Below are 27036 nucleotides of genomic sequence, written 5' to 3'. Positions count from 1 at the left end.
TTAATATAAAAAGAGGTGTTTTTATGTATCACTACTAAATTAACCTTTTTAGCTATAGCCATTGTTTCGATGTGATGAGATCATTTTGGACCTGATGCTAGCCATCTCCCGGCTTTGTGTAACCTACAGGTGTAAGGCCCTGGTTCTCATCTAAGCCTGTAATAAGAACATTAACCACCTCTCCCCTCCATCGCCCGCTTCTCCGCCTTTCTTCTGGGCTACTGCAGGAACTTGGTGTCCATGAAATAAGGCCCCCCTGAAATAAGCCTTCCACACTGCCGGGGGGTGCTGGTTATAAAAACAAACAGGAGTGGTTCTTGTACTCTTGTGTTTGCCATCTATCCCCTTGGCCACACTTGAGGTTCCTTTTCCTCACCTGGACAAAAGAGTCATGTAGCCGGCTTTTCTTCCTCAAGTCTCACTCCTCCCTTCCAACCCATCCTCTGCCAGCGGCGGGACGGGCCTGCTTGCATCCCACACTTAGTCATCAACACCCCTGAGTGGCTCCCCAGGCTCCGTTTAGTGGAAGAACATCACATGCCTCGGCTGCGGCCTCCCCTCTGATACCTCATTTTGCATCCTTGACTTCCTTCTCCGACTCCCAAAGCAAGACGAGGAGCCACCGTTTCTTAGTTTTTGAAATCTTTCTAATGGTGTGCCTCAAAAATAAAACTAAACATAAACACGTGACTGCCCACAGACCAATGATAAATTAGATAACTTTTAGAAACACAGTCCTGGATATCTTTCTGATTATTCTGTTGGACCCCGTGATTGATTTCTTGGCCTCATTTTAGATGTGTACAAATTGGACTTCTAATCTCAGAAGGGTGTTACTATTAGAGGAGAGGACTTATGATGTACATTTCAACTTCTGTCAAGTTCAGAAAGTCGTGTAATGTATAACATTACAGTATCATCAGTGAGAATAACAAACAGGAGGGCCTACGGGCAGTCTAACATATGTTACTAAGTTAAAGTTTAATATGGCATTTTATAATATTTGCAACTTAGCTAGTGATAGCTAATCTTGAAGACAGGGTTTTTTTTGTTTGTTTTTTTTTCTTTTTCTGAAGCTGGAAACGGGGAGAGACAGTCAGACAGACTCCCGCATGCGCCTGACCGGGATCCACCCGGCACGCCCACCAGGGGCGACGCTCTGCCCACCAGGGGGCGATGCTCTGCCCCTCCGGGGTGTCGCTCTGCCGCGACCAGAGCCACTCTAGCGCCTGGGGCAGAGGCCAAGGAGCCATCCCCAGGGCCCGGGCCATCTTTGCTCCAATGGAGCCTTGGCTGCGGGAGGGGAAGAGAGAGACAGAGAGGAAGGGGGGGGGGGTTGGAGAAGCAAATGGGCGCTTCTCCTGTGTGCCCTGGCCGGGAATCGAACCCGGGTCCCCCGCACACCAGGCCGACGCTCTACCATTGAGCCAACCGGCCAGGGAGAAGACAGGGTTTTAAAGAAAGCTTAGTGTCCACACCTTGCATTCAGATCAATGAGCCCTTGGGGTTTAACATTTGTTTGTGGTGGAGCAGGCATGGGAGAATGGAGCCTGCAGGCTCTGAGAGTGAAGGGCTCTGAGAGTGTTCACTGTGCAGTAAATCAGCTCGGCAGGGACCTAGTGCTTCTTCACAGGTGGCCTGTCATGACTATGGTAGGATGCACTGTTTTTCTTATATGCTTGTTAACAAAAGGTGATAAAGTGAAGATCAAAGCAAACCTGCCTTTTCATTTTCCTTTCAACCGGTCAGTCTTCCTTTGTGCAGCTTTCCTTTGTCCAGCAACCTGTTGGAAGCGCTGTGGAGCGCGCCAGGATGGCAGGACATTGGGCCTCTATTGACACAGACACCATCAGGAAGTGGCAGCATTCTAGGAGACTCTTTCCATTCAAGAGTGGGGGTGGCCGACCACCAGCTGGATCCTTTCTGTTCTCCCGGGCTGGTTTGATTCCATCGTCAACCTACACTGGCTTTGTCATTTTCAAACCATATACAGGTTTTATTTTTTTAAAGTTGCATTAAAATGTGGATTTCAGAAACTCCTGCTAGGAGTAAATTGCAGCTTACCTTGGGGAAGTGCATTAAATATTTAAACGATTGTGAAGTCCCATAGTTTTGAAGATTTAATCACCACCTCTAATGTCCAAACGTGGAAAAGCGTTTTGGCATTTCTGGGCCCCACTGTCAAGTAATTCACTTACACGAGCCTAGAACTGTTATTTCCCAGTGCCTGGCCACGCAATGCAGCAGTGGTAAGTTCTGTTTTTAACCACAGCCCTCTGTTAGTACAGATTGGGCGCTTTCCCATTTCGGTATTTTCGTGAAGCTCACTAGGCTTCTAGATAGAAAAATCTAGGTATGCTTCTCTCTGGTTCAGCAGATTTCTCTTTGCAAGAGGAGGCTCTTGGGTTCACTCATGGGCTACACTATTTTTCAATTTTACCATCACACCGTAAGAGCTTAGGAAGCATAAATATGGCCAGAAGCCTGAAGGTATATGTGTGTATACTTGCGCCTACACACGCTTCATCGTTTATATAACATAACTGGCGAGGCCCCAGTTATGAGCTGACTTCCCTTGCAGATCAACAGATTTGTTCCGCGCTCGCTCGCCTCACAGGTTGGAGCTAGGGCAGAGGTCCCAGGCAGCCAGGGTGGTGTACTGAGGGACTGTCTGGGGCTGAGGTGAGGTGGGAACAACAATAGTTCAAGGGCCTGTCGGCCTGTTTCATTCATAGTGGCGAAAAGTGGTTCCATTTTCATTTATGATCATGAGTACGTGTTATGATTATACTGCAAACATTTTTTCCTCTGTATAAAGCCTATCTAGTTGTAAAATCTGCCCTTCCGCACTAGGCTGTGTCTCATTTCTCAAGTTTGTACAAAGTCTGCATTAATACATCATTTATTATTTTAACCGTGTAAACAAAACAATTGCAAAACCTAATTGACTCTTGAAAGTCTGCATACACCAGTAGCCATGGAGGCTGAATTAAGGCTCTGTATCTGCAGGTGGCATGCACGGTCAGCGGTACCACATCAAACTGAAAACTTTTGTTAGTGTGGGAGAATAGTAGAAGAATTCAGAGTAGTATTTCTTTTACTTCTGGGGATGTTTAAGTTAGACCTTACTGCTTTCCATATTCGCTTTCGCTCTGGATAGAGTATAAAAGGGAAGACTGTATGTAGCCTCATGCCCCTACAGGGATCAAGCTGCAGTATTCCTGGAATTAAAAAGAGTTAACCCCTATATCCAGTAAAGACTAGGTTTGAGCACTTATGAAACTAATCTTAAATATATTTCTATATCTTAAATAAGGTGAAAAATGTGGACTTCATGGGTAGTGGGAAAATCCTTCCTTTATTATGATTGTTAGATCTTGGACTGTTTGCTTCCCAGTGGCTGGTCACAGCTGTGACTGGCACTCAGCTAGTTGGTGCGGGAGTCAGAATTTACAAGTCTACAGGATGAAGGCATAGAGAAGATGGGCCTGGGTTTAATCTTGACTCAGTGACTTAACTAGCTTTGTGACATTAACATCTTTGAGCCTAAGTTTCCTGTTGTGACTGACAAAGATAACATATACCTAACGCACCTATCAGCGCATCAGACGTAAAGTTGATAGGCTATTATTATATTCCTTTACTTGACCCCACACTACTTCATGGGGTCTTAGTGATGACTTTTTTTTTTCTGAAGTTGGAAACGGGGAGGCAGTCAGACAGACTCCCCGCATGCGCCCGACCGGGATCCACCCGGCATGCCCACCAGGGGGCGATGCTCTGCCCATCTGGGGCGTTGCTCTGTTGCAACCAGAGCCATTCCAGCCTGAGGCAGAGGCCACAGAGCCATCCTCAGTGCCCAGGCCAACTTTGCTCCAATGGAGCCTCGGCTGAGGGAGGGGAAAAGAGAGACAGAGAGGAAGGAGAGGGGGAGGGGTGGCGAAGCAGATGGGTGCCCTTCCTGTGTGCCCTGGCCGGGAATCAAACCCGGGACTCCTGCACGCCAGGCCGACACTCTACCACTGAGCCAACTGGACAGGGCCCATAGTGATGACTTTTGAGTCAAGATTAAACCCAGGCCTGTCTGCCAAAGATAGTTTAGACTCTACGTATATACGTGTGTGTGTATGTGTGTGTATTTTGCTAGTGTAAATCCTCAACTGATTCTCTGGAAGTAGAAGAAACTAAAGGGGGTTTGAAAGTATTTTCATTTCACAAATATGTGTGTGTATAATATTGGCCTATGTTTACTTATTATCTGATTAAAGAAACTTAGTAAATTTAAAAATCATGTTTTGCCCTGGCCAGTGGCTCTGTGAATAGAGCATCAGCCCAGCATATGGACATCCTGGGTTTAATTCCCACTCAGGGCACACAAGAGAAGTAACCATCTGCTTCTCCCCTCTCCCTCTTTCTCTACTCTGCTTCTTCCCCTCCTGCAGCCAGTGATTTGGTTGGTTTGAGCATGGCCCCAGGTGCTGAGGATAGCTCCATTGGAGCATATCAGCCTCAGGTGCTAAAAATAGCTTTGTACCTGAGCATCAGCCACTAATGTGGTTGCCGGGTGGATCCTGGTTTGGGTCATGGAGGAGTCTACCTCACTATCTCCCCTCCTCTAACCTAAAAAAAAAATCATGTTTAGTTTAGAAAAAAAAGGATGAGTTTACTAGACAGTTTTATCAAAGTATATTAACCAATGCATAGCCACTGTTTACCAAGCTTGTAATATTTGAGACATGGATCCTCTTCTCTCCACAGTTTCCATCTTCATAGGAGTTGGAGAGTGGGATCTAGGGTACTCAGCTATGTAGGCCAAATGTTTCTCCTACTGAGAAGCCCTGGATTAGGAAAAGGGAGATCTAAATTTTCATTATAGACCCGCTGCCAGCAAATGTTGATCTGGGCAAGGGATTTCGCTTCATGACCACAGTTTCCTTACATGCAAAGTGACACTGATTCAAAAGCTTTCTCACACCCATTTTATTTTATTGCAAATATCTCTCTCTCTCCTCCATTAATATGATTTTAAATAAACTCCATGTCTGAAATTACCTGCAGTTTTCCAAACCACAGATCTAAATACTTGCTAGTTAATTAAACACCCAGTCTTGGGAGGGAAAGAAGCATGGATTTGCTAACCATCTAGTACATTTGCGGCACTGGGCTTGGCAGTATGAGTAGATAAAGAATAGAAGTATTCCTAGAAGTTGGTAGCTGAACCAGAAATAACTCGAAAATAATTACAAAAGAAAACTGGACTCATTACAACAAATGTATTACAAAATATTATATAAGCAGGTAATATTTATAAGTACTTCTTACTGCTAGCCCTACACTCATTTAATCCTCACTCCTAATTTGATAAGATAAATGACGTTCTCCCGATATTACCAAGAGAACCGAGGCAGCAGGAGGAAGGTGCCCTCTTCCGTGCAAAGGATTTAGAGCGGATATTTTACTTGCCCCAGAGTCCTGAGGTCCCCTCCTGGATAAGGAGGTTTAACTATTGAGAAAAAGTAAGAGAATGGTTTAGGGTGCAAGGATTGCTTTGGACCTTTTAAAGCAGACTTGAATTTGATTAAAAGGCAAAAAAAAACCACCCCAAATTTTCTGAATTTTGCAGTTGGCATCTTCTAATGCCATTTATTGTAAATTTAATACTTTCTGAAGGCAGCATAAATTGTAGGCAGCCTAGAGTTTTAAAGAGAGAAAGCTTTTATTTCAGAAGGAAATAATAATCACATGATTGTGTGCTGTGGAGAAAACAGTCCAAAAAAGGACTCAAATTGGGTCAAGTGTTGAGAATGGCTCAGCACTACTGTTAGTGACTTTCCCAAAGCGTCCGGGACGGCACGGGGTAGGGTGGGGTGGGGTGGGGGGGTTGTGGAGTATAATCGAGGCAGTTTCTTCTCCCTTTGGAAGATTGTAAAGTCTCGTTTATATCCAACGTGCCTTGTCGAAGGGGTAGTCTACACTGTGATCTCTGAGGGTAGGCACAGCCCTCCCCCTTCCTGTCCTCACTGGAGGGGCTCAGGTCCACCTGTGCTTATAGACTGTGGGGTCCTAAGGATGCCTGGAAAGTTGGGATGTACTACTGAGTGTAGGGCTGGAGGGGTACCGGCATGCCTTCATTCATCCACGGACTTGCAAACATTGTTACGATAGAAACTCTGGCCCCCAGAGGAAGAAAAGGCCTCCGTGAGCCCCTTTCTCCCTCCTGGGGAGCCCGCTGCTGCTTGTGCAAGCAAAACGACACTTCCCTCCCATCCTGCTGCTCCTGCCGCGGAGGGAAGAGGGAGCTGCCCCGCAGACCGGCTGCCCGGCTTCACTGTAACCCCTGCTGGTGAGTTCCCAGGGCCAGCGCCCGAAGCTGCCGCTCCTCTGCTCCTCCGCTGGTCAGCCCGGGACATGGAGCCGCTCTCCGCCATCCTTGATTAGGATGTGTCAGGGTTGTCAGGGCAACTGTTAATGGCAGCGTGTCATCTTTTCCCCTCTGTGCTGTGTGCCGAGTATTTTCCTGTGCGGTGGCAGGAGGAAATCTGGGAAAAAGTGCCGCCGCAGGAAGGAGAAGCTGGGATCTGACTGTGCAGGTCAGGCAGCGGACGGAGGCATCGGAAGCGGTGTGCCTTTAACAGTGCTTTTCTGGAAGTGGGGTGTGTGTGTGTGTGTGTAAGAGAGAGCCAGTGTGTGTGTATGCGTGTGTGTGTAAGAGAGAGAGCCAGAGTGTGTGTGTGTGTGAGAGAGAGAGCACCAGAGTGTGTGTGTGTAAGAGAGAGAGAGCCAGAGAGTGTGTGTGTGTGTACGCGTGTGTGTGTAAGAGAGAGAGCCAGAGTGTGTGTGTGTGTGTATGCATGTGTGTGTGTAAGAGAGAGAGCCAGAGGCAGCACATGTGCCTGTGGGGAGTAAGTGGGAGGGGGCTTGCAGTGAGGTGAGGGGGAACTGCAGGGCCTCAGTTGCCAAGTGGCTGGTGGTATCTGTCAGCTGTCTGCCCACTGTTTACCCATAGGGGATCTATTACAAGTGCTCAAATGAACCGGCAGCTTAGAAACTAGCGGCTTCCTGGGAGCTGCAATTACATAAGCATATATTTTTAATATAATCATAATTAAAACACAAGTAGCAGCGGTATGCCTGGATCAGCTACAGCTCTCCGACAAGAGAGGCTGAAGAAGACCAATGCAAGGCCAGTTCCCCTTGGTTTATTCACCATTAATGAGGAAGATGAACAGCAAAAGAATGGAAATTCCAGAAGACCGAAAGGTACGCATTAGCTCTGCCCTTTGGTCGGAGCCGGCCCTCTCCCGCGCTGCCTGTAGCACGTTGAACAGCCCGTGTTCGCGGTGCATGCGGTGTGGCGCGCTCGTGACGCCCTGGCACAGTTTGATGGTGGCATTGGCACACTAGGGCTGGGCATGCATGAAATGGGGAAGAGGTTCTGCAGATTCGGTAGGTTTCAGATCAGCTGCCTTTCTGACCGAAGCTACTTTCTTGGCCTAGGAGAGCTTTACTGTTCACATGCTCACTTTACACAGTCACCAGTGACTGTGCCCTCATAGGAGCAGGAGATAGGAGTTCTCAAGGTTTCGGTGAACCTCTGCCCACCTTCCTTAGAGACATCAGGTGATTTCTGTTGAATGAGGTGAGTTTCTCCTTGAAAGAGCTGAGTTAGGTAGTGACCTAAGACTGCAGCCTTTCCGTGGGCACAGGGGCAGGATGTCACCTCCTTTTCTGGCCTGACATGCCAAGAGAGTGAAGAGGAAGAAAACAAACACTGAGTGAGACTGGAGGGGGGCAAAGCCAGGAGACAGGGAGGGGACCATGCGGTTTTGTCACTTCCGATCCTAATTGCTACTGAAGTCACAGAGAGGTGAAATGTGCTGGGAACAGAAAGGAGAGCTCGGCCGCTTGTGCTGGTTTTTCTTAAGGATGAAACAGAGCAGCAGCCGCCTGTCTTCTCACATCCCTGGTTCCTGCATCATCTTTAGCTTCCTCTCCTACCCACCCAGGCTGTGAACTTCCAGGGCTGCTAGCATCGCAGATGGCAACATCCTGCAGCTTTGAAGAAGCGCTCCGAGGCTTGCATTTTAAGTTTCCCAGTATACCGATTCTTATAACCCCCTCCCCAAAATCTGCATATATAAGCTGTTCTCTTAAGTTAATAGGTTATGTCTCATTGTCCCTACATGCTATTAAATTCTAGCTTACAATCAAACTGTTCTCCCACTTAGATATCAAATTTTTCTCTGTGTGGTCCAGAGTAGTAGCATGGCAAAGTAGCAGGCAGATATTTAAGCAGTGAGAGAATGAGTGTTTAAATAGAACCCAGGGACTGAAGACCACTAGCTTGCTTTTTCCTGGTTCTTGACAAAACCTTAGTTTGCTTTTATTAAATATAATTGAAACTGTCTACTTTAAATCCAAAAGTCTATTTTTGCTTCATTTTAAAAGAAAGTATACAGGGAAGTTTTAAGAAGGAGAATCTCAGTACTGTAGTTGGTTTTTGCTTTACTGAGGATGAAATGACCTCAGGAATCTAAGGCTGCTATGAATGGAAGGTGACTAAGCTGATTCTTTTATTCGTGCATGAATTAGTTGAACCAGAGTGTGCTCTTAATGAAAACGCACTACTTTAAATTGTTGGCAGCAAATCTTTTGGCCTGTTGGCAATGGGAATGTTCACTCTCGAGTCTAGTCCACTGATAGAACAGGAATGCCAATACTCTATGCAGGTACTGTTCAATATGAAAACCATAGTCACGTGTGGCTAGGAGCACTTGAAATATGGCTACTACAACAGAAACAAAGTGATATTTTTCATTTTAGTTGATTTAAACTTACATAGCCATGTATGGCTTGTGCCTACTTAATTGGACAACATAGTTCTTTCTACTCTGCAGAGCTGTGACCTTCTAATCTGCATCCTCTCTGTTATGTCTACTCTTAATTGCTTCCTGGTGCCGGATACAGGAGAGTCATGAAATCACTGTGCTTATTAGGAAGGGCTTTGTGGAGCAGGTAGCCTTCTGGATTTAGAGACAATTTCCTTTTTTCACTTTATTGTTTTAGAGGCAATCTCATTTTTCCTTTTCTACTTATATGTTATTGCCTGCTCTGAATATTATGTATTTTTACTAGTCACTAGTTGCCTATACAATCTTTGACAACTTTTAATATACTTCTGTTTTCCAAATTATTATTTCAAAAGCATCATAGCAAAATAATATACAGTTTATCTTTCATGTGTGACTGTTAAGAGAAACAATCAGCAGCTTGGTTTTCTTTTCTGCCCACTTTACCGTCTGATCAGCCAACCATGTCCAAACTGAGTTTATGCTTAGTATGTTTGTTCGTCGTTACCAGAAATAGAGATACTTGCTATCTAAATTCAGTAAGCTAAATGCTCTGTCCAGGATTACCTGGGTTAATAACAAGTAGCATCTTTCTAGGTACTCTACTGTTGGGTAACTATTAGATTGACCTCGGTAGGAATGAACATGTCAATTACCTTCTGGACTTCCAATAATGACTTTAATATCGCCTAGTGGAGTAATACAGTAGTTTGGCTAGCTGGTGGACTGGATCACTTCTTAAAGGAGAGATTTCTTTTTCATGTGATTAATAGAAATGTAAACATTTTACATGCCTTGCTGTTACTGACTATGACCTTTATTAGATAATAATTTGAGAGTCAGTTGGGCTTATGCTGTTGCTCCTATGCCTCAGAACCCAAGTCTCCAAGTAATGCTGACCTTAGGACCACTTAGGAGAGATTGTTTAGGGTCTGCAAGGCCTTAATATCGTTGGAAACATTTTAAGACAAACCTGTCTTATGGTGAATTTTGCTGAATACAGTGTGATTATTAAGTAATAATATAGTTTGTCCTTAAGCCAACATTTGTTAAATACTCACTCTGTGCAGATGACTTGGCTGGAGCATTGTGAGGATGATACAGTGATAATTGACATGGTTTCTGCTCTCAGAAGTGTTTACCTGTCTAGTGGCAGAAGACAAGTATGTACATATAATGCAAGAATATAAATGAAATGAGGGGAAGGGCAAATAGTGTAATGAAATTATCTATGTGGCCCTTGCCGGTGACTCAGTGGATAAAGTGTCGGCCCTGCTTATGGATGTCCTGGGTTCAATTCCCAGTGAGGGCACACAGAAGAAGTAACCATCTACTTTTGTCCTCCTTCCTCTCCCCCTTCTCTCCCTCTTCCCCTTTCACAGCTGGTGGCTCAACTGGTTTGAGCATGGCTGCAGGTGCTGAGGATGGCTTGGTTAGTCCGAGCACATCAGCCACAGATGGAGTGCTAAAAATAGCTTAGTACTCGAGCATCAGCCCCAGATGGAGTTGCCAGGTAGATCCTGGCCAGGGTGAATGCAGGAGTCTGACTCTATCTCCCTTCCTCTCACCTAAAAAAATAAAAATAAGAAATTATCTATGCACAGACCTTTGCTCTTCTCTAGACTGTATGCTTCTTCAGGGCCAAGACTACTCCTCTAAGTATCTTACAGAGTGCATGGAACATTATTGAGTGTAGCTAAACTTAACATTCACATATAATTTTCACAGGCTCTGAGGCCTTTCTAACATAGGCATTCTAAGAAATGTTGGTAATATTAGATTTGTCCTTCCAAGGTCACTGCTTTGAAAGAGACAGTACCGTGTTTGGATGTGTCTGGTATGTTCATTGTACCACTCTCTGCCACACTGTATTCATCCAGTCATCTGTCAGGGATCCTACTATGTTCTTTTGTTTTCATCATTTTCTTTGGTTGAGAAATGAAGGCACATGTTTACAAGATGTTATCAATTGCCTACTTTCTTAATATCTAAGGTCAATGTCTTCTGTCCCTGTTGCTGGCTAATTGCAGTTTAGATTGTAAAGGAATGAAATTTCTCCTTGAAATCAGGACAGCAGTTCGGAGAAACAGTATGTTCCTTCTCCCCCCTCCCCCCTTTTTGTTAAAATGTGCATTTAAAGAGCCTGCACTGGCTTCTCTTATTTTGGCTTCTCCTGCTGCAAAGGTAGAATTTCTGCCAGTTAAGGTTTCCATGTGAAATATAATCTACCGTTTGCCATTTATATTCCTATTGGATAGATGATGATCTGGCAACTGAAATGTCCTCTTTGTAAATCATGAGCGTTTTTCTTTTTAAAGAGGAATGTATGTCCAGAAGTGTGAATGCCACTCTAGAAGCATTGTCACGGGTTGTCTTGTTTCTTCTCCTCTTTTGTTCTGTAAGACTTGGACCATTGTTCCCGGTGTCCTTATTTGTGCCATTTCAGGACTAGGCAAAAGGTTTTAGCAGTAGAATTTTACATCTAATGAAGCAAAAGTATAGTTTAGAAAAACGGTGATATCCAAAATCTCTATATAAGGAGGAAATCTTAAAGTCAAATTGATTGGCGAACTTGTATTTGCTAGAGAGACTCTATATGAAATGTATGGCTTGTGCTCAGTGGGTTCTCCATAAATATCTGTTGAGTGAGTATAACTATCTCCCAGGCATTCTGTGTTGTAAAAGGAGAAATTGCCGTATGTGTCACTGTACAAAGCGAGCATGATTTAACCTGTACATAACCAAATTTTTTGTATAATGGTGTTTCATATATAATAGAATTTGCTTGCTATGTAAAACTAAAAGGCTTAAAAATTGTGTTCCTGTGTTAAGAGCTGTAAGTGATAGAGCTAACATAGCTGACTGTTCCAGTCATAGGAGCCAAACACAAGCATTTGGTGAGAATCTCCCCGATGATAAACCTTAGGCATTATTTTTTTTGGAAGGTTAAATTTCAGTTTTCATTTCCACTAGCACATCATTGTGCCTTTATGAACAACTTTAAATTTAAATCATTGTTACCTAAGATTTTCCAGGTGATTTTGCAGGCACCCTGATATTGCCTGTAGCAGAAACTAATACCTGAACGGCAACAAAGGTCATTTTATTGAGAGAGTCCATCATAGATTTTCTCAGATCTTCTAGGCATTTAAAAAGAGCCCAGTTTAAATGCCTAAAACAGCGCTAGTCAACCTTTTTATACCTACTACACATTTGTATCTCTGTTAGTAGTAACATTTTCTAACCACCCACTGGTTCCACAGTAATGGTGATTTATAAAGTAGGGAAGTAACTTTACTTTATAAAATTTATAAAGCAGAGTTACAGCAAGTTAAAGCATATAATAATTACTTACCAAATACTTTATGTTGGATTTTTGCTAAGTTTGGCAGAATAAATCTTTATAAAACAACTTATTATAGTTAAATCTATCTTTTTATTTATACTTTGGTTGCTCCGCTACCGCCCACCATGAAAGCTGGAACGCCCACTAGTGGGCGGTAGGGACCAGGTTGACTACCACTGACCTAGAAGATCTGAGAAGATCTAGGACAGCGCTTCTCAACCTGTGGGTCGCGACCCCGGCGGGAGTCGAACAACCAAAACACAAGTGTCGCCTAAAGCCATCGGAAAATACGTATTTATTATACAATACAGTTTTAAATAAAATATGTAATACATATTTATTATACAATACAGTTTTAAATAAAATATGTAATACATATTTATTATACAATACAGTTTTAAATAAAATATGTAATACATATTTATTATACAATACAGTTTTAAATAAAATATGTATTTCCGATGGCTTTAGGCAACCTCTGTGTTTTGGTTGTTCAACCCCGCCTGGGTTGCGACCCATAGGTTGAGAACCGCTGATCTAGGATGTCAAGGCACGTATGCTTCCTGCTCCTCCCCTCTTCTCTCTAAAATGATAAATAAAATCTTAAAAAAAAAAAAAAAAGATCCCAGTTTATGTCAGATCCTCTATGTATTAGGTTTATGTTCCAGATTTGCCAGCTACCAAAGGCAGGACCTATCCCGTGATACCTCAGTTCCCAATGCGGAGGCCCAAAGGGCATCACGGATGTTCACGAGACATTGTGTTTGATATACTTGGCAGAACACCATTGAATATTTGCGCTGACTCTGTACTACGAGTTCTATTTTTAGGCTATCTTCCCAGCAGTGATTTTGTTCATGAGAGAATTCTAATCGATTCTGTCTAGATTCAAAAGAATTTACCATTCCAGGTCCAGTGTGGAGTGTGGAATGAGAATGGAGCTTAGAAGTAAAAACCAAAGGGAACTATTTTCCTAGTTTTGATCCTGTATATATCTCTCTTGGGACTAGATTTATTCTTATTAGAGAGGCGGGTCTAGTAAAGTAGTCTACTCCTCCTAGGACTACTTTCAAGGTCAGGAGTCAAGTGCATTTATCAAGGGGTGACCTGCAGAAGGGGAGAAGTGTTAGAACCTCTGCGGGCATCTTTTAAAACATTCCCAAACAAGGCAGCGCAACGTTTAAGTAAAAATGCTATTTCAGGAGAAGTGTTCTCCTTACAGACAAATCGCTGCCCCTAAGTCCCTAGACCTATATAAATTCAGAACCTGCCACTGTCAGGGAAGTCAGTCCGTGTGGTAGGAAACGTTTAATGAGGTTGACTAGTAGTGAGTGGCCACAGTCCAAGTTTGCCAAAGTTTATTAGAAATTCAGACTCAGGTTGGGGTGAAAACCTTTTGATGTGACGGAGAACGCACTGCCTGTGGAGATAGGCAAGTTAGTGTAATTTAACCTCCCCAAGGCTGAGTCTCAGCTGTTCAATGAGATCAATGAAATCATGTTCACCGATGGTGGCGAGGATTAGAGATGATATATAAGCACTTAACACAGTCTCTGGAAAATAATTGGGGCTCATTAGATGGCAGTTATGAAAATGGTCATTTGTAATCAGATGTCCCACATTTTCTGACAACTTCTGCCGACATGTTCTCTTTGTTCCAGCCCCTTCATCAGTCTCTTTTCTTTTTTTTTTTTTTTCCTGAAGCTGGAAACGGGGAGGCAGTCAGACAGACTCCTGCATGCGCCTGGCTGGGATCCACCCGGCACGCCCACCAGGGGGCGATGCTCTGCCCATCCGGGGCGTCGCTCTGTCGCGACCAGAGCCACTCTAGTGCCTGGGGCAGAGGCCTAGGAGCCATCCCCAGCGCCCGGGCCATCTTTACTCCAATGGAGCCTCGGCGGGAGAGGAAGAGAGAGACAGAGAGGAAGGAGAGGGGGAGGGGTGGAGAAGCAGATGGGCGCCTCTCCTGTGTGCCCTGGCCGGGAATCGAAACCGGGACTTCCGCACGCCAGGCCAACGCTCTACCACTGAGCCAACCGGCCAGGGCCCAGTCTCTTTTCTATAGAGATACTTTCTCTGGTCTAATCTCCTGCCTTCTACTTGAACTTGCTTGTGAATGAAAATTTCCAGGAAGGCTTCCTCTCGTCGGAGGCCTTTAGATCCCTTCCCCACAGGAGGCGTGTGTGACTGGTCCTTGTCCTGTGTTTGTTCATGTGGGTCAGGTGTGCAGGATGACAGGTAGATTACTCGTCGCAATACTCTGTAACTTAGTCCTGTGAAGTGAAGGCAATGAGTTAAACTATGTCATATCATGTCATTTGTTATTTTGAATATGATGAAGGACATGTACCTTTCATTCTTTGGGATTAATGGTGACCGTCTGGTCTGACTTAGGGAACAATAAGCCATGATTCTCTGCTGTCTTGGAAACCAATCAAAAGTATTTTTTTCCCTTGAGTTTTGTACTTTTTTTTTTTTCTTGTTGCTGTGTGTGTGTGAATTCTTGATGGAAATGGGCTACGCTTGTGGGCAGGTTTCGCCAGTGACTCGGGTTATAGGTGCTCACATTTGGGGCTGCCAGCTCTCTGGGGGCCATTTTTCTTTTCTCCTGCTATTCTTAGCACCAAGACTTCTTGTTCTAAATCTGGTTTGTTTCTACCTTTTTCTCCAGTTTGTTTCTGTAGTCTTGCTTCTCTTACTGGTCAGTGCACACACACCTGGTGGGGTCCCGGGCTGCTGTCGTTCAGCGCAGGAGCCAGTTGGTTCTGTGTCCTGAGGATCTTCTTCTGTCCGCTGCGCCTGCAGCTTCTCCCTCCGCCTCACTTGGCCTCAGCACTTCCTGTCCTTCCGTTTAAGTGTCATTTCCTTACGACTGTCCCCAAGTCAGGCTAAGTCCATGTTCTGGGCTGTCATAGGATCATGAACTTGTCTTTTCTTTCTCCAACAATATTGTAGATTTAAATTTTTTTTTTTATTGAGCGATTTTAGAGAGGGAGAAGAAGGGAGTGGTAGAGAGGGAGAAACATCAACATATTGTTCCACTTATTGATGCATTCACTGGTTGAGTCTTGTATGTGCCCTGACCTGGGATCAAACCCACAACCTTGGCATATTGGGATGACACTGTAACCAACTGAGCCGACTGAACTCTGAGAGGGTGCTGTGACTGTTTCATCCACTGTGTCCCTAGCCCCTGATACAGGGCCTACTACATAGTTGAGCCTCCCTGTATTTGTTACATGACTCCTAAGAGGTGACACCTTGACCATGCCACCTTTGCCACTAGTCTTCATACAGAGATGACGGGTTGTTAGTGTTCTGCTAGGATGTTACGTCTGGGAGAGTCTGCAGGGAATTATTTGGACCAAATCCCAAGCCAGACCATTCTAGAAGCACTTTCTACCAACTTTCCTTCCTTTCTTTCTTTCTTCCTTTCTTTCTTTCTTTCTTTCTTTCTTTCTTTCTTTCTTTCTTTCTTTCTTTCTTTCTTTCTTTCTTCTTCCTTCCTTCCTTCCTTCCTTCCTTCCTTCCTTCCTTCCTTCCTTCCTTCCTTCCTTCTCTCTCTCTCTTTCTCCCTCTCTTTCTCTCTTTTTATTGAATCTATTAGGGTGATGCTAGTTAACATAACTATACAAGTTTCAGGTGCCTAATTCTACAACACATCTCTGTACACTGTATATTGTTCACACCCCAAGTCAAGTCTTTATCTGCCACTATTTATGCCCCCTATGCCCTCCCCCCTTCCCCTTCCCCCTTCCCCTCCCCCCTTCCCCTCCCCCTCTCCCAGCAGTCACCACACTGTCTGCCATGTCCATGAGGGCTTTTTTGTCCTTTTTACATCCATCCCTCCACCTCCCTTGTCCAGCCCCCCAATACCCCTATAGCTGTGAGCCTGCTCTCTGTGTATGAGTCTGTCTCTGTTTTGCTTATTAGTTCATTTTGTTCATTAGATTCCACATACGAGTGAAATCATATGGTACTTGTCTTTCTCTGACTGGTCTACCATCTTTCGTTGCCAGAGCTCATTATGAAAGGTTCATTTTGAGTTTGTGGTATGTACTTATTATGGCCACATTTGAAGTATTATAAGCACTTACCTCCCTTTTGAACAATTGAAACTCACTCTCATAACTATAAAGCATAAGTTGTAAGTCAGTGGGAATTTATACAAGAAGCAAATCCTCGGACTTTTCTCTAGCAATGATGTTGTTGTTTTCGGATATATCTTTTTGAGCAAGGAAAACAAAAGAAAAAAGAAACAAGTAGGACTACATCAAACTAAAAAGTTTTTTGCTCAGCAAAGGAAATCAACAAAATAAAAAGTCAACCCACTGAATGGGAGAATATATTTTCCAGTGATACAGCTGATAAGGGGCTAATTGTCAATATTTTTAAAGAACTTATATATCAATGCAAACAAGATAAACAATCCATTTAAAAAATGGACAAAGAACTTAAAGAGACACTTCTCCAAAGAAGACATTCAGATGGCCAACAGACAGATGAAAAAATGCTCAACATCACTAATCATCAGAGAAATGCAAATTAAAACCACAATACAATATTACTTCACACCTGTAAGAATGGCTGTCATCAATAAATCAATAACAAGTTTTGGCGAGGATGTGGTGAAAAGGGAACCATCATGCACTGTTGGTGGGAATGCAGACTGGTGCAGCCACTGTGGAAACCAGTATGGAGTTTCCTCAAAAAGTAAAAATGGAACTGCCTTTATGACCCAGCGATTCCACTTCTGGGAATTTATCTAAGAAACCTGAAACATTAATTTGAAAGAATATATGCACCCCCTGTGTTCATTCAGTGTTATTTACAATAGCCAAGATTTGGAAGCAGCCCAAGTGCCCGTCAGTAGATGAGTGGATGAAAGAGCTGTGGTACATAGATACAGTGGAATACTCCTCAGCCATAAAAAGTAGAAAATGTAACCCTTTGTGACAACATGGATGGACCTGGAGAATATTTTTCTAAGTGACATAAGCCAGTCATAGATAGACAAATATATTGATATATGATTTGACTCATATGTGGAACTTAATGAGCAAAATGACCTAACAAGCAAAATGGAGACAGACTCATACACAGAGAGCAGGCTGACAGCTGTTGAAAGAGAGGGTAGGGGGGCTGGGTGGGAAGGTGGGGGCATTGAGCTAAAAAGAAAAACATCATGGACAGGGACAACAGTGTGAATGCCAGGAGGAGGTTGAGCGGGGGGTGGGGTGGGTATAGGGGTGATAGATGGTGATGGAGGGAGACTGACTGGGGTGGTGAGCACACAACACAGTGCACAGATGATGTGTTGTGGAATTGTGCACCTGAAACCTGTATAATATTGTTAACTGGTGTCACTCCAATAAAGACAATAAAAACGGGGAAATAAGAAACAAATCCTCGTTAACTTAAACTCTCCCTAGAGCTCTTTGACCAGCAGTGTCTCCCCCCCCACTCTGCCCACTTCTCTGCAGATTGGGAACCATCTGGGAGCAGGAACCGGAGCTGCTGTGAACTTGGCCGGCCAGTGTCTTCCTGCTCAGCTCCCTCTGCTTCCCCACCCGCACCAGTGCATCTCATTACGCTACCCTCAGGATTTTCCTTTTCTGCCTCCTTTGATAATACCATCCCTGCATCAGCCTTTTTTCAAGGCCCAGGAAAACAGGTTCTTTGTAGGTGGACAGTCCCTGGGGCAGACCTGCCACTCAGCAGTGTGGAAGGGTGCAGTGAGGCTTTAGAATTCAACGTGTTGGCAGTCTCAGTGTCCCCACGAGGCTTCCTTTGGAAATCACATTTTGTTTTTATAAGCTTATTACCTCTGATTCTTCTGACACTGCACTTGTGAATCTTCTTCCCAATTCTTACTTGGTGGTGTTCATCATCCTATAGCCTCCCTTGCCTATCTAGTAGTTTAGAATACTACTACATTAACATTAGTGTGCATTATGAATGGAACTCCAAACCAGCCACTTGGGTCAAGACGTCCGATCGTCAATAAACTTTGCAACATTTCCCACCATCCGGGTGACTTCAAAATCATCTTCACTCCACTGCCACAAGCTGCAGTGACATTGACATTTATTTTGAGTTTACATACATGGCCTTTATTTCAACTCTGCTTAGCCAGCCAGCCAGCAGTGTAGGTCTATGCTGGGACTTGTTACCACTCCACCTGCAGTATCATGAACTCAGGAATCCCCCTAGGACCTGCAATCTTTCGATGCAGCAAATACTGAATTTTATGTTCACCCCATGTTGACAGTGTGCTAGGTATTACGGAATACGTGAGCTCATTCTCTACCTGCCCCATCCATGCCCTTACACCTTCCGATCCCTGCCCCTCTGCATGACCCCTAGGCTGGTGAACCCTCTGTGTTCTCACAGCTCACTTGTTCTTTTTGCAAACCTGGAACTCAGGGATGACCATTTCAACAATGCACCTGGAATGATGCCTGGACTTCCCTAGTAGGCTCTAAGTATCCCCACATGGCCTCTTCTTTCTTCTTTAGGGCTGCTGAGTGTTATTGTGAGAATGCTTGGGTCTGTTCCACTTTCCTGTTCTCCGTCCGTCAGACAAGCCCTTATTACTGCTGTTGGCCAGTTGTTTTAGTCAAATCACATCACTAGCTGGTATTCACCCCATGTTTCATTCACTCTACCTCACTCTTAACGTGTAGCATATTCTGCCACTTTGCTGTGAATATTGAGGATGTATTAATTTAGCTTCTAGGTCATAATTTACTCGCTTGACTAGAGGGAGAAAATAACTAGAATGACATATAGCCTGTATTATTCTAAGTAAAACTCAGTGACAGAAAAGAGAACTTCTGTTTTCATTTGATATGTTTTTGAAGAGGGAGGAGGGTAACATTTTAAGTGACTGTTGGCTACCTACATTGGATATAACTAAATCCTAAGTGTCAGAGGATTATTATAGCTATGTGGACAGTGACATGATATTTGTGAAGCATTATAGATAAGAGAAAAGCAAATTGAAGGCTGTAGGTGATTTCTTGTAGATCATTATTACTATAGATGCTTTCTTTTTTTTTTTTTTTTTTTGCAATTTTTTTTTTTTTTGCAATTTTTCTGAAGCTGGAAACAGGGAGAGACAGTCAGACAGTCTCCCGCATGCGCCCAACCGGGATCCACCCGGCACGCCCACCAGGGGCGATGCTCTGCCCACCAGGGGGCGATGCTCTGCCCATCCTGGCTGTCGCCATGTTGCGACCAGAGCCACTCCAGCGCCTGGGGCGGAGGCCACAGAGCCATCCCCAGCGCTCGGGCTATCTTTGCTCCAATGGAGCCTTGGCTGCGGGAGGGGAAGAGAGAGACAGAGAGGAAGGCGCGGCGGAGGTGTGGAGAAGCAAATGGGCGCTTCTCCTGTGTGCCCTGGCCGGGAATCGAACCCGGGTCCTCCGCACGCTAGGCCGACGCTCTACCGCTGAGCCAACCGGCCAGGGCCTATAGATGCTTTCTTATAGATCATTACTACTCTAGATGCTTCATGAGCGGGTTAATGTGATTACTGATCTGTATCTTGTTACTTTGAGAGAATAAGTTAGGTTAAAGAATGTGGCCATACTAATTTTAGGTGATGTGTGTTATAAAGCAAAGCTTTAATTCAGGACTTTGATGTTTCTTAAATTCCTTTCTTCTGACAGTACTGTCATAGTCCTTACAATGGACGCCTACTTAGTCATTCCCATTGTTCTATATCTGATTCTTCTAAGATTAAGGACTCTTTAATGACTCTAGGTAATAGAAAATGTTTTGGCTGAACATGTCGCTATTTCCATTTTCCTCTAGCAAATTCTATCTTAAAACATTACTGTGATGTTTTAGTGAGAGAGTTAAAACAGAAAAAAAAACCCAAAAAAACAAAGAAAGCCATCTCGGGCTGTGATTGATGGTTCATCTGGGCCAAGCATATAGCATTTAGCATTATCTGTTTCCTCCCTTGTAGTCCTAACACTTAGAGCTCATTCTTCTGAGATGTTGACTGACTAAGAACCAACATGCCTGTGTAAAGCAATAGCAAATATATTGGACCAATATATAGCTTAGACAATTAGGACGGCAAAATGTACTGGTGCCGAAATTCAGAATGCTCAATCTCTGGTAAATTAACAGATTGAGAAAAACCAATTTCCTTTTCCTGATGCTTATGAAGACCTTCTTAGAATCAAACGTGACAGGTCTTTGACATTGTAGTTCCTAGTTTTCTGACCAGTAAGATGAACAAGCCAGATTTGAATGTCCTAGAAATGTCTCTGGAATTTAAAACTGAGGGTTGTATGTCAAAGTAAATGTGGAATTGAGGCCACTTGCATCTGAGTGTCGTCATGGTCTCCTGGCGGCAATATGGTGGAGGAATTAATAACTTGGGTCCTGGAACCAGTTTTTCTGCCCTTAACTGTACGCTTCAGGCAAGGGACTGAATATTTCTGAGTCTACTTGCTTCATCTATGAGCCAGGAATAATACCAACATCTATCTCACAGGGTTGTTAAGGATTAGGTGAGATTACATGTGAAACGTGCTGGTAACTGCCTGGCACTAAGAAGCCAACATGTAAATGGTAATGAATGTTATTTGGGAAATTTTCTTAGTTCAGTGGCTTTATTGTAATAGTAGTTATTTTTTAAAAAAAAAAAACAACCAGCATTTTTGCTAAGACTTCTAAATTTTAGAAGACTTGAAACCAAATAAAAGAAAGTTGTACCTGCTCTATGAGAATCAATTAAATAAAGATTATTTTCCTTCTGCATTTGACTTTTTATAACTTGAAAATAATTTCAGATGCCTATTTGCTATTATATAACTATAGCAAATATTTGTGTTGAAACTCATTATCCTCGACAGTCACTTTTGTATTTTGTATTAGCACTGTGATTCAAATAGCATTGTTATATCAGCCACATAAAAATGAAGAAACTCAAGTGTGTTTAAAATTGTAGTGTCTTACTGTGTTCTTAAGGTGGTATTCAGGAAGACACTGCCTTATGGCTTGATAAACTAATTCATTTTTACCTTACACATTGTTGTAAAATTAAATAATTTTCTTGGTCTACTCTACTGTTTTAGCCTTCATTTTGGCCTTTATTTCTTTTTTTATTATTAATTAAATAGATTGTGATGAAATTGGCTGATAAAAATTATATATGTTTCAAGTGTACATATATAGTCTATGATGCATCATCTGTATATTGCCTTGTGTGCCCTCCATCCAAAGTCAGATCTTCTTCTGTCCCTTATATTTGATCTCCTTTACCCTTTGCTGCTCCCCGACCCTCTTCCCTCTGGTGACCACCATACTATTGTCTGTGTCTATGAGTTTTTGTTTGTTTGTTTTTTGTTTGTTCATATGTTGCTTTCTGTTTTATATCCCACCTATGAGTGAAATCATATGGTTCTTGACTTTTTCTGTCTGACATTTCACTTTGGCATGATATTCTCTCAAGATCCATCCATGTTGTCGCAAATAGCAATATTTCATCATTTTTATGGTTGAGTAGTATTCCACGGTATATATGTACTACATCTTTATCCAATCCTCTATTGAAGGACACTTTGGTTGTTTCCATGTCTTGGCCACTGTGAATAATGCTGCAATAAACATAGGGGTGTATATATCTCTGCGAATAAATGTTTTCACATTACTTTTAGGTCAATGTATCTGAAAATTTTGAAAATGTTTATTTGCAAAGATGTATGCACTCCTGTGTTAGAACAACAGACACACAGACCAGTGGAACAGAATCGACGAGAGCCCAGAAATACACCCACATGTCTATCAGCAAATAATTTTTGACAAAGGATCCAAAAACATACAGTGGAAAAAAGAAAGCCTCGTCAATAAATGGTGCTGGGAAAATTGGAAAACCACATGTAAAAGAATGAAACTAGACTACTGTTTGTCCCCATATGCAAAAATTACCATTTTGTTCTTTAAAAGGGAGTTATAATCTATAATATTTTGAAAATCATTATTTTAAGAAAAAAACATAAAAAGCAGAGAGCTAACATAATACCCATATACCCAGAACCCAGACCATTTTTTAAAAATATTTAAATTCTTAGTATTAAATGTGTATAATAATTATGGGAAATATGAAGAAAATATTATGGCTGATGTCCTAGTTTCCTATGTATCCTCCCACGGTCCGGTCTCCTTCCGTCCCTCCCTCCCTTTCTTCTTCCCAGGGAGGTGACGTGGATCTTCCCCATCTGTTTCTGCATTTCTACTACATGTACAGACCTGTAAATAATACCATTTGGGTGTTTAAATTTATATAAACTATATTAATTTAAAATAAAATAGTATCAATTTACTATTTTCTACTCTTCTTCTCACTTAAGTTTTGATACACGTATCCACAGTGATCAATAGAGTGTATTCATTGTAACTAATGCCTAGAATTCTGCAGTGGGGATTTACCACAGTTTAATTCTTTGCTGTGACTTTACTGCAGGTGATTTACTATTCCCCAGTGGATGGACAGGGAAGTTGATTAGTGTTGTTTCGTTTTACCTTGTTGCTGCTGCATATTGTTCTGCAATAACCATTTATAGGCCTCTCCTTGGAGGTATGTGCAAATTTCTCTGTATATTCCTAGAAGTGGTGTGTGCGTTTTCACATGTCAGACTGCTCTCCAAAATAGTTTATCATCCTAATCCCCCCTTATCTTATTTGAGGGTCCACATTTCCCCATATCCTCACTTAGACTAAATTTAGTAAAACTTTGATTTGTGTCAGAGTGGTAGGAAATGGTACTTGGTTTTAATTAGCAAAATTAGACAGTGGTTAAAGGAGTTTTTTTTTTTTTTAAATAACAGGAACACCAACATTGTTTAGGTGTTCTGTCCCCTAAAAGAGGGCAGGAATTACTACATCAGTATTCTGGTTTGATGCTCATTGTTCTTAACAGGTATGTCGAGAACTGGGGGAAGAAACAGCTGTGCCACCGCTGTGCAGAACTGAAGGCAGGCAGTTATCAGGTCCCCGCTGACATGGCGCCGGGGCCTTGGAGCCGGTTTCGGATTCCCCTCTTGAACATTGCCTCTTGCTTATGGGCCTGGGCCCTCTGGGTTTCCTCTTCTTCTTGCCTCTTCCTTTGGGTTGCTATGATTGAGTTGCCAGAGAAAAAGCAAAAGGCATAAAAGATAAGTTGGCCTTCTTGATAAAGGAAGTTGTACTTAAAGGATTCTTTTAGGATGAAGAATATAAGTGGAGGGGCGGGGAGAAGGCAGTGTTTGGGGAAGATTTCTGGGGAGAGCATGTGTTAAAAACATGGCTTAAAATCCGATTTGATAATTACTTGTGGCTTTCCATTATTCATGCAATCCTTGGGCCTGATTAGTAAAGGATGAAGTCTACAAATGCAAAGCATTAACATGAATAATTAAAAGGTAGAGGGTGAGCTATACCTGACTGTGGGTTTTCCTTTGTTGTTGCGGAGGCTGTTTCAGCGGCAGGAGGAGGCTTAGCTGGGCAGACGGCTAGTCTGGAGCTTGCCGTCGGGCTCAGCTCAACCGCACGTCGTGAAACCTCGCACAGTTACTTCGTTTTCCCGGAAAAAGACATTTCCTAGCTGGGAAAAAAAAGTATTCTGTGTTCTCTATATCAATTAAAATGGTACAGTCTGAATTCCTGGGAGGAGAGCTATACTTAGCATAATCATACTAAATGAAGTCTAATTATTATTATTCTTATAATTTAAAATTACCTTGGACATTGCTTGCTCCAACTCATTGACTCAGGACCCCTACCCCAGAAAGTATCCTGTCCAAACTTTTGGGCATTTCTCAGGGGGTGTCTGATGTGCTCGCAAACAAGGCCACCTGCCCTGATGCCATCTCCATCCACGAGGCACCCTCCCTGCCGACACTCTGCCTGCTCTGTACGCTTCACCATTAATGCTGCAAAGTCGGGTTTCCCAAACTGGTGTTCCACAGGTCACTCCTTCTGCAGGGTATTAATGGATATGCCAATAAAAGAGCGACTCTAATTTAGATCAGTTTAGGAAATATATTTCTTTACCGTAGGACTTAATATGCTATTACAACTCACCACAAAGGGAATTTAGTGGATTTATTTGACCAAGGAGTAATTTTGTGTGGGGTGTGTGTCAGCTGCACACACAGTGCCACTTTAAGAAATTCTGTAGTGTTTGTGTGCGTTTGCACGTGTGCAACACCATTTAGGGAATTCGTCATTTGCCACCACATGGTAGCAAAGCTGTGAGCTCATCTGTTGCAAATGGATGAGTTAGATTTTTTTTTAATGGCTTCTGGTTGGTTCTCCAACAAGCCCTGTTACATCTGAACTCTCTGAAAGTCACACTTGGACCCCTGCCACAGAAGTCTATAAACCTAATGTGGCTGCTGGTGACAAATGCACATAAAAAGCATTTCAGCTTTTTTCTGGTTCTTGCTGTGGAAGCTGGAGGCAGATACTACCTCAGTGAATGCCAGACTCTGGTCCGTGAGACCACAGCTGCCTCTGGCCTCTGAATTCTTTATCCTGCAGCCTCACGCACAGACTGCGACCCTCCCCCCACCTGCATTTGCGTGTTCCGATGAGTATAGAAGAGAACACTTGTGATGGGAACTTAAGCGTTTCCACTGGGGCCTTATGGTAGCGCTGCATGTGAGTCAGTCATGGTGGCCTGTTTATGGTCTGTATTCTGGAAGAATACGTGCAATGGAAGTTAAGTCATGCTGATCGTTTGATTATTCTGTAAATTACTTGTTTGCCATGTATATAATATGACATCTGGGCAGAAAATTTAAATAAATAAGTAGGGTAAATGATGTGTAAAATTAAAGGGAAAGGACTAGAAAGGAAGGTCTGGAAGTTTTTGCATTTCCAGCCTCATAGTGTTTGGTTAGCGGTAGAGAGGAGAACCACCACTGTGACTGGAGCACTTACCCCGTGAGAGGCCCTGAGGAGCACTTTTCCCTAGGTTCTCTCTCATTTAATGCTCACAACATTCTCTTAGGAAAGATAGTTAGCTCCATTTTACACGGTGGAATACTGAAGCTCCAGGGCGAAATAATTAACCCAAAACTAACACAGCCAGTAAGTGGTGGACCAGCATTCGGACATCATTCAGCTCCGAGCCACCTTTTGTTGTGCTCACTGTGGTAGGGTCAGACTGGACTGGGCCGGCTCTTGTACTCCACATCCTTCAGAACTGGGCGCGAGGAAGCAGGCTTAGAGAAGCCCATGGCCCAGATCCTCCCAGTGACGGTCGCCGTTCTGCTCCTCCTGGCACTAAATTCCAGTAAATGAAATGTCAGATGTGGTCAACTGACAAACAGAAGAAAAAGGAAAAACCACTTTATCACTCCTGCTTTGGAAACAATATGCTCTTATTTTTCTTTATTCAGTATAAAAGTAGCATGTGATTATTTTCAGCAAGTTTGTAAAACACAAAATTTATATTAAAAGGAGACTTTAAAAATCGCAATACTTATTTATATATCATCGTGAGAGAAATTACTATTGACATTTGGATGCATTTTCTTCCAGTCTTTTTTCTGTACCTCTTCCCAGTGATTTGGAAAGAGGTTCTGCTTTAAAATCTATTAGTGCTGATGCTGCCTAAGACTTTTCCCAACAATTCTTAAGCTTTTCTGGTACCTAATGGTGCCAGAAAATGTGTTGATTATGATTTCTAAAAGATGATCTTATACTCTTCTTTTTTTTTTTTTAGAGAGAGATGGAGGGACAGACAGGAACAAACAAGAAGAGAGAGAGAGATGAGAAGCATCAACTCATAGTGCAGCACCTTAGTTGTTCATTGATTGCTTTAGCATATGTGCCTTGACCTGGGGGCCAGAGCCTTACCAGTGACCCCTTACTTAAGCCGGCAACCTTGGGCTCAAGCCAGCAACCTCCTGCTCAAGCTGGTGAGCCCCATGCTCAAGCTAGATGAGCCCGCTTTCAAGCCAGCTTTACATAAATTTAAAAACAAGTAGTAAAAACGAGTAAGATAATTAGTTTGCAAGTCCAGGAAGACTCTCTAAAGGTCATCTGTGTATTTCTCAGCCTCCAGAAGCTATGACATGTAAACTGCCGGGAAGGTTACTTCCCACACCCGGAAGACTCCAGTACCCCACAGTGTACCATCGCCAAGCAGCTGGCTGGCGTTTCGTGTCCACGGGAAGGGGCAGAAGGGCTGAAAGAGTTAGGCTGGACCTGAAGGAAATACCGTTCAACATGACCCGGTGTTCAGATTCTACAAAATATTCCTGAGTCAGTTCACCATTGCGCTGTAATATACCACTCCAAATTGTACGGCTTGTAACTCCAGCAGTTTACTGTTTCTAATGATTCTGTGGGCTAGCTTGGTGACTTGTCTGCTGGTTTGGCCTGGGCTCGCTCGTAATGACATTGAGCTAGAGCAGTGGTAGTCAACCTGGTCCTTACCACCCACCAGTGGGTGTTCCAGCTTTCATGGTGGGCGGGAGCGGAGCAACCAAAGTATAAATAAAAGGATAGATTTAACTATAGTAAATTGTTTGATAAAGATTTATTCTGCCAAACTTAGCGAAAATTCAACATAAAGTACTTGGTAAGTAATTATTATTATATGCTTTAACTTGCTGTGTAACTCTGCTTTATAAATTTTATAAAGTAAAGTGACTTCCCTACTTTATAAATCACCAGTACTGTGGAACCGGTGGGCGGTTAGAAAATTTTACTACTAACAGAGATACAAAAGTGGACGGTAGGTATAAAAAGGTTGGCTACCCCTGAGCTAGAGTATCGACTAAGCACGATGGCCCATGACAGCCGCACTCACTTGCCTGCCAGGTCATAGTG

The 27036-nt window shown here is 43.1% G+C and overlaps 1 protein-coding gene across 7 annotated transcripts in view; it reads left to right on the top strand.

Moving 5' to 3' along the window:
• MAP7 (microtubule associated protein 7) overlaps positions 1-27036 on the top strand; it is a 177536-nt gene that overhangs the window by 16321 nt on the left and 134179 nt on the right. Inside the window, exon 1 of one of the 7 annotated variants that reach the window (XM_066248139.1) lies at positions 6222-6343. The exons of 1 other annotated variant lie outside the window; for it this stretch is intronic. Coding sequence is in view for 5 of the 6 variants with exons in the window: in XM_066248136.1 (XP_066104233.1) it covers positions 7128-7260 (133 nt within the window). In the remaining variant the exon portion in view is untranslated. Of the gene's footprint in view, positions 1-6221; positions 6344-6964; positions 7261-27036 lie in introns of those variants that run through there. 5 more of the 7 variants (XM_066248136.1, XM_066248137.1, XM_066248131.1 and 2 more) reach the window with 5 other exon arrangements.

Source organism: Saccopteryx bilineata, chromosome 12, assembly GCF_036850765.1.
Source record: "Saccopteryx bilineata isolate mSacBil1 chromosome 12, mSacBil1_pri_phased_curated, whole genome shotgun sequence".
NCBI lineage: Eukaryota > Metazoa > Chordata > Mammalia > Chiroptera > Emballonuridae > Saccopteryx > Saccopteryx bilineata.
This window is presented reverse-complemented; position numbering and strand designations above follow the sequence as displayed.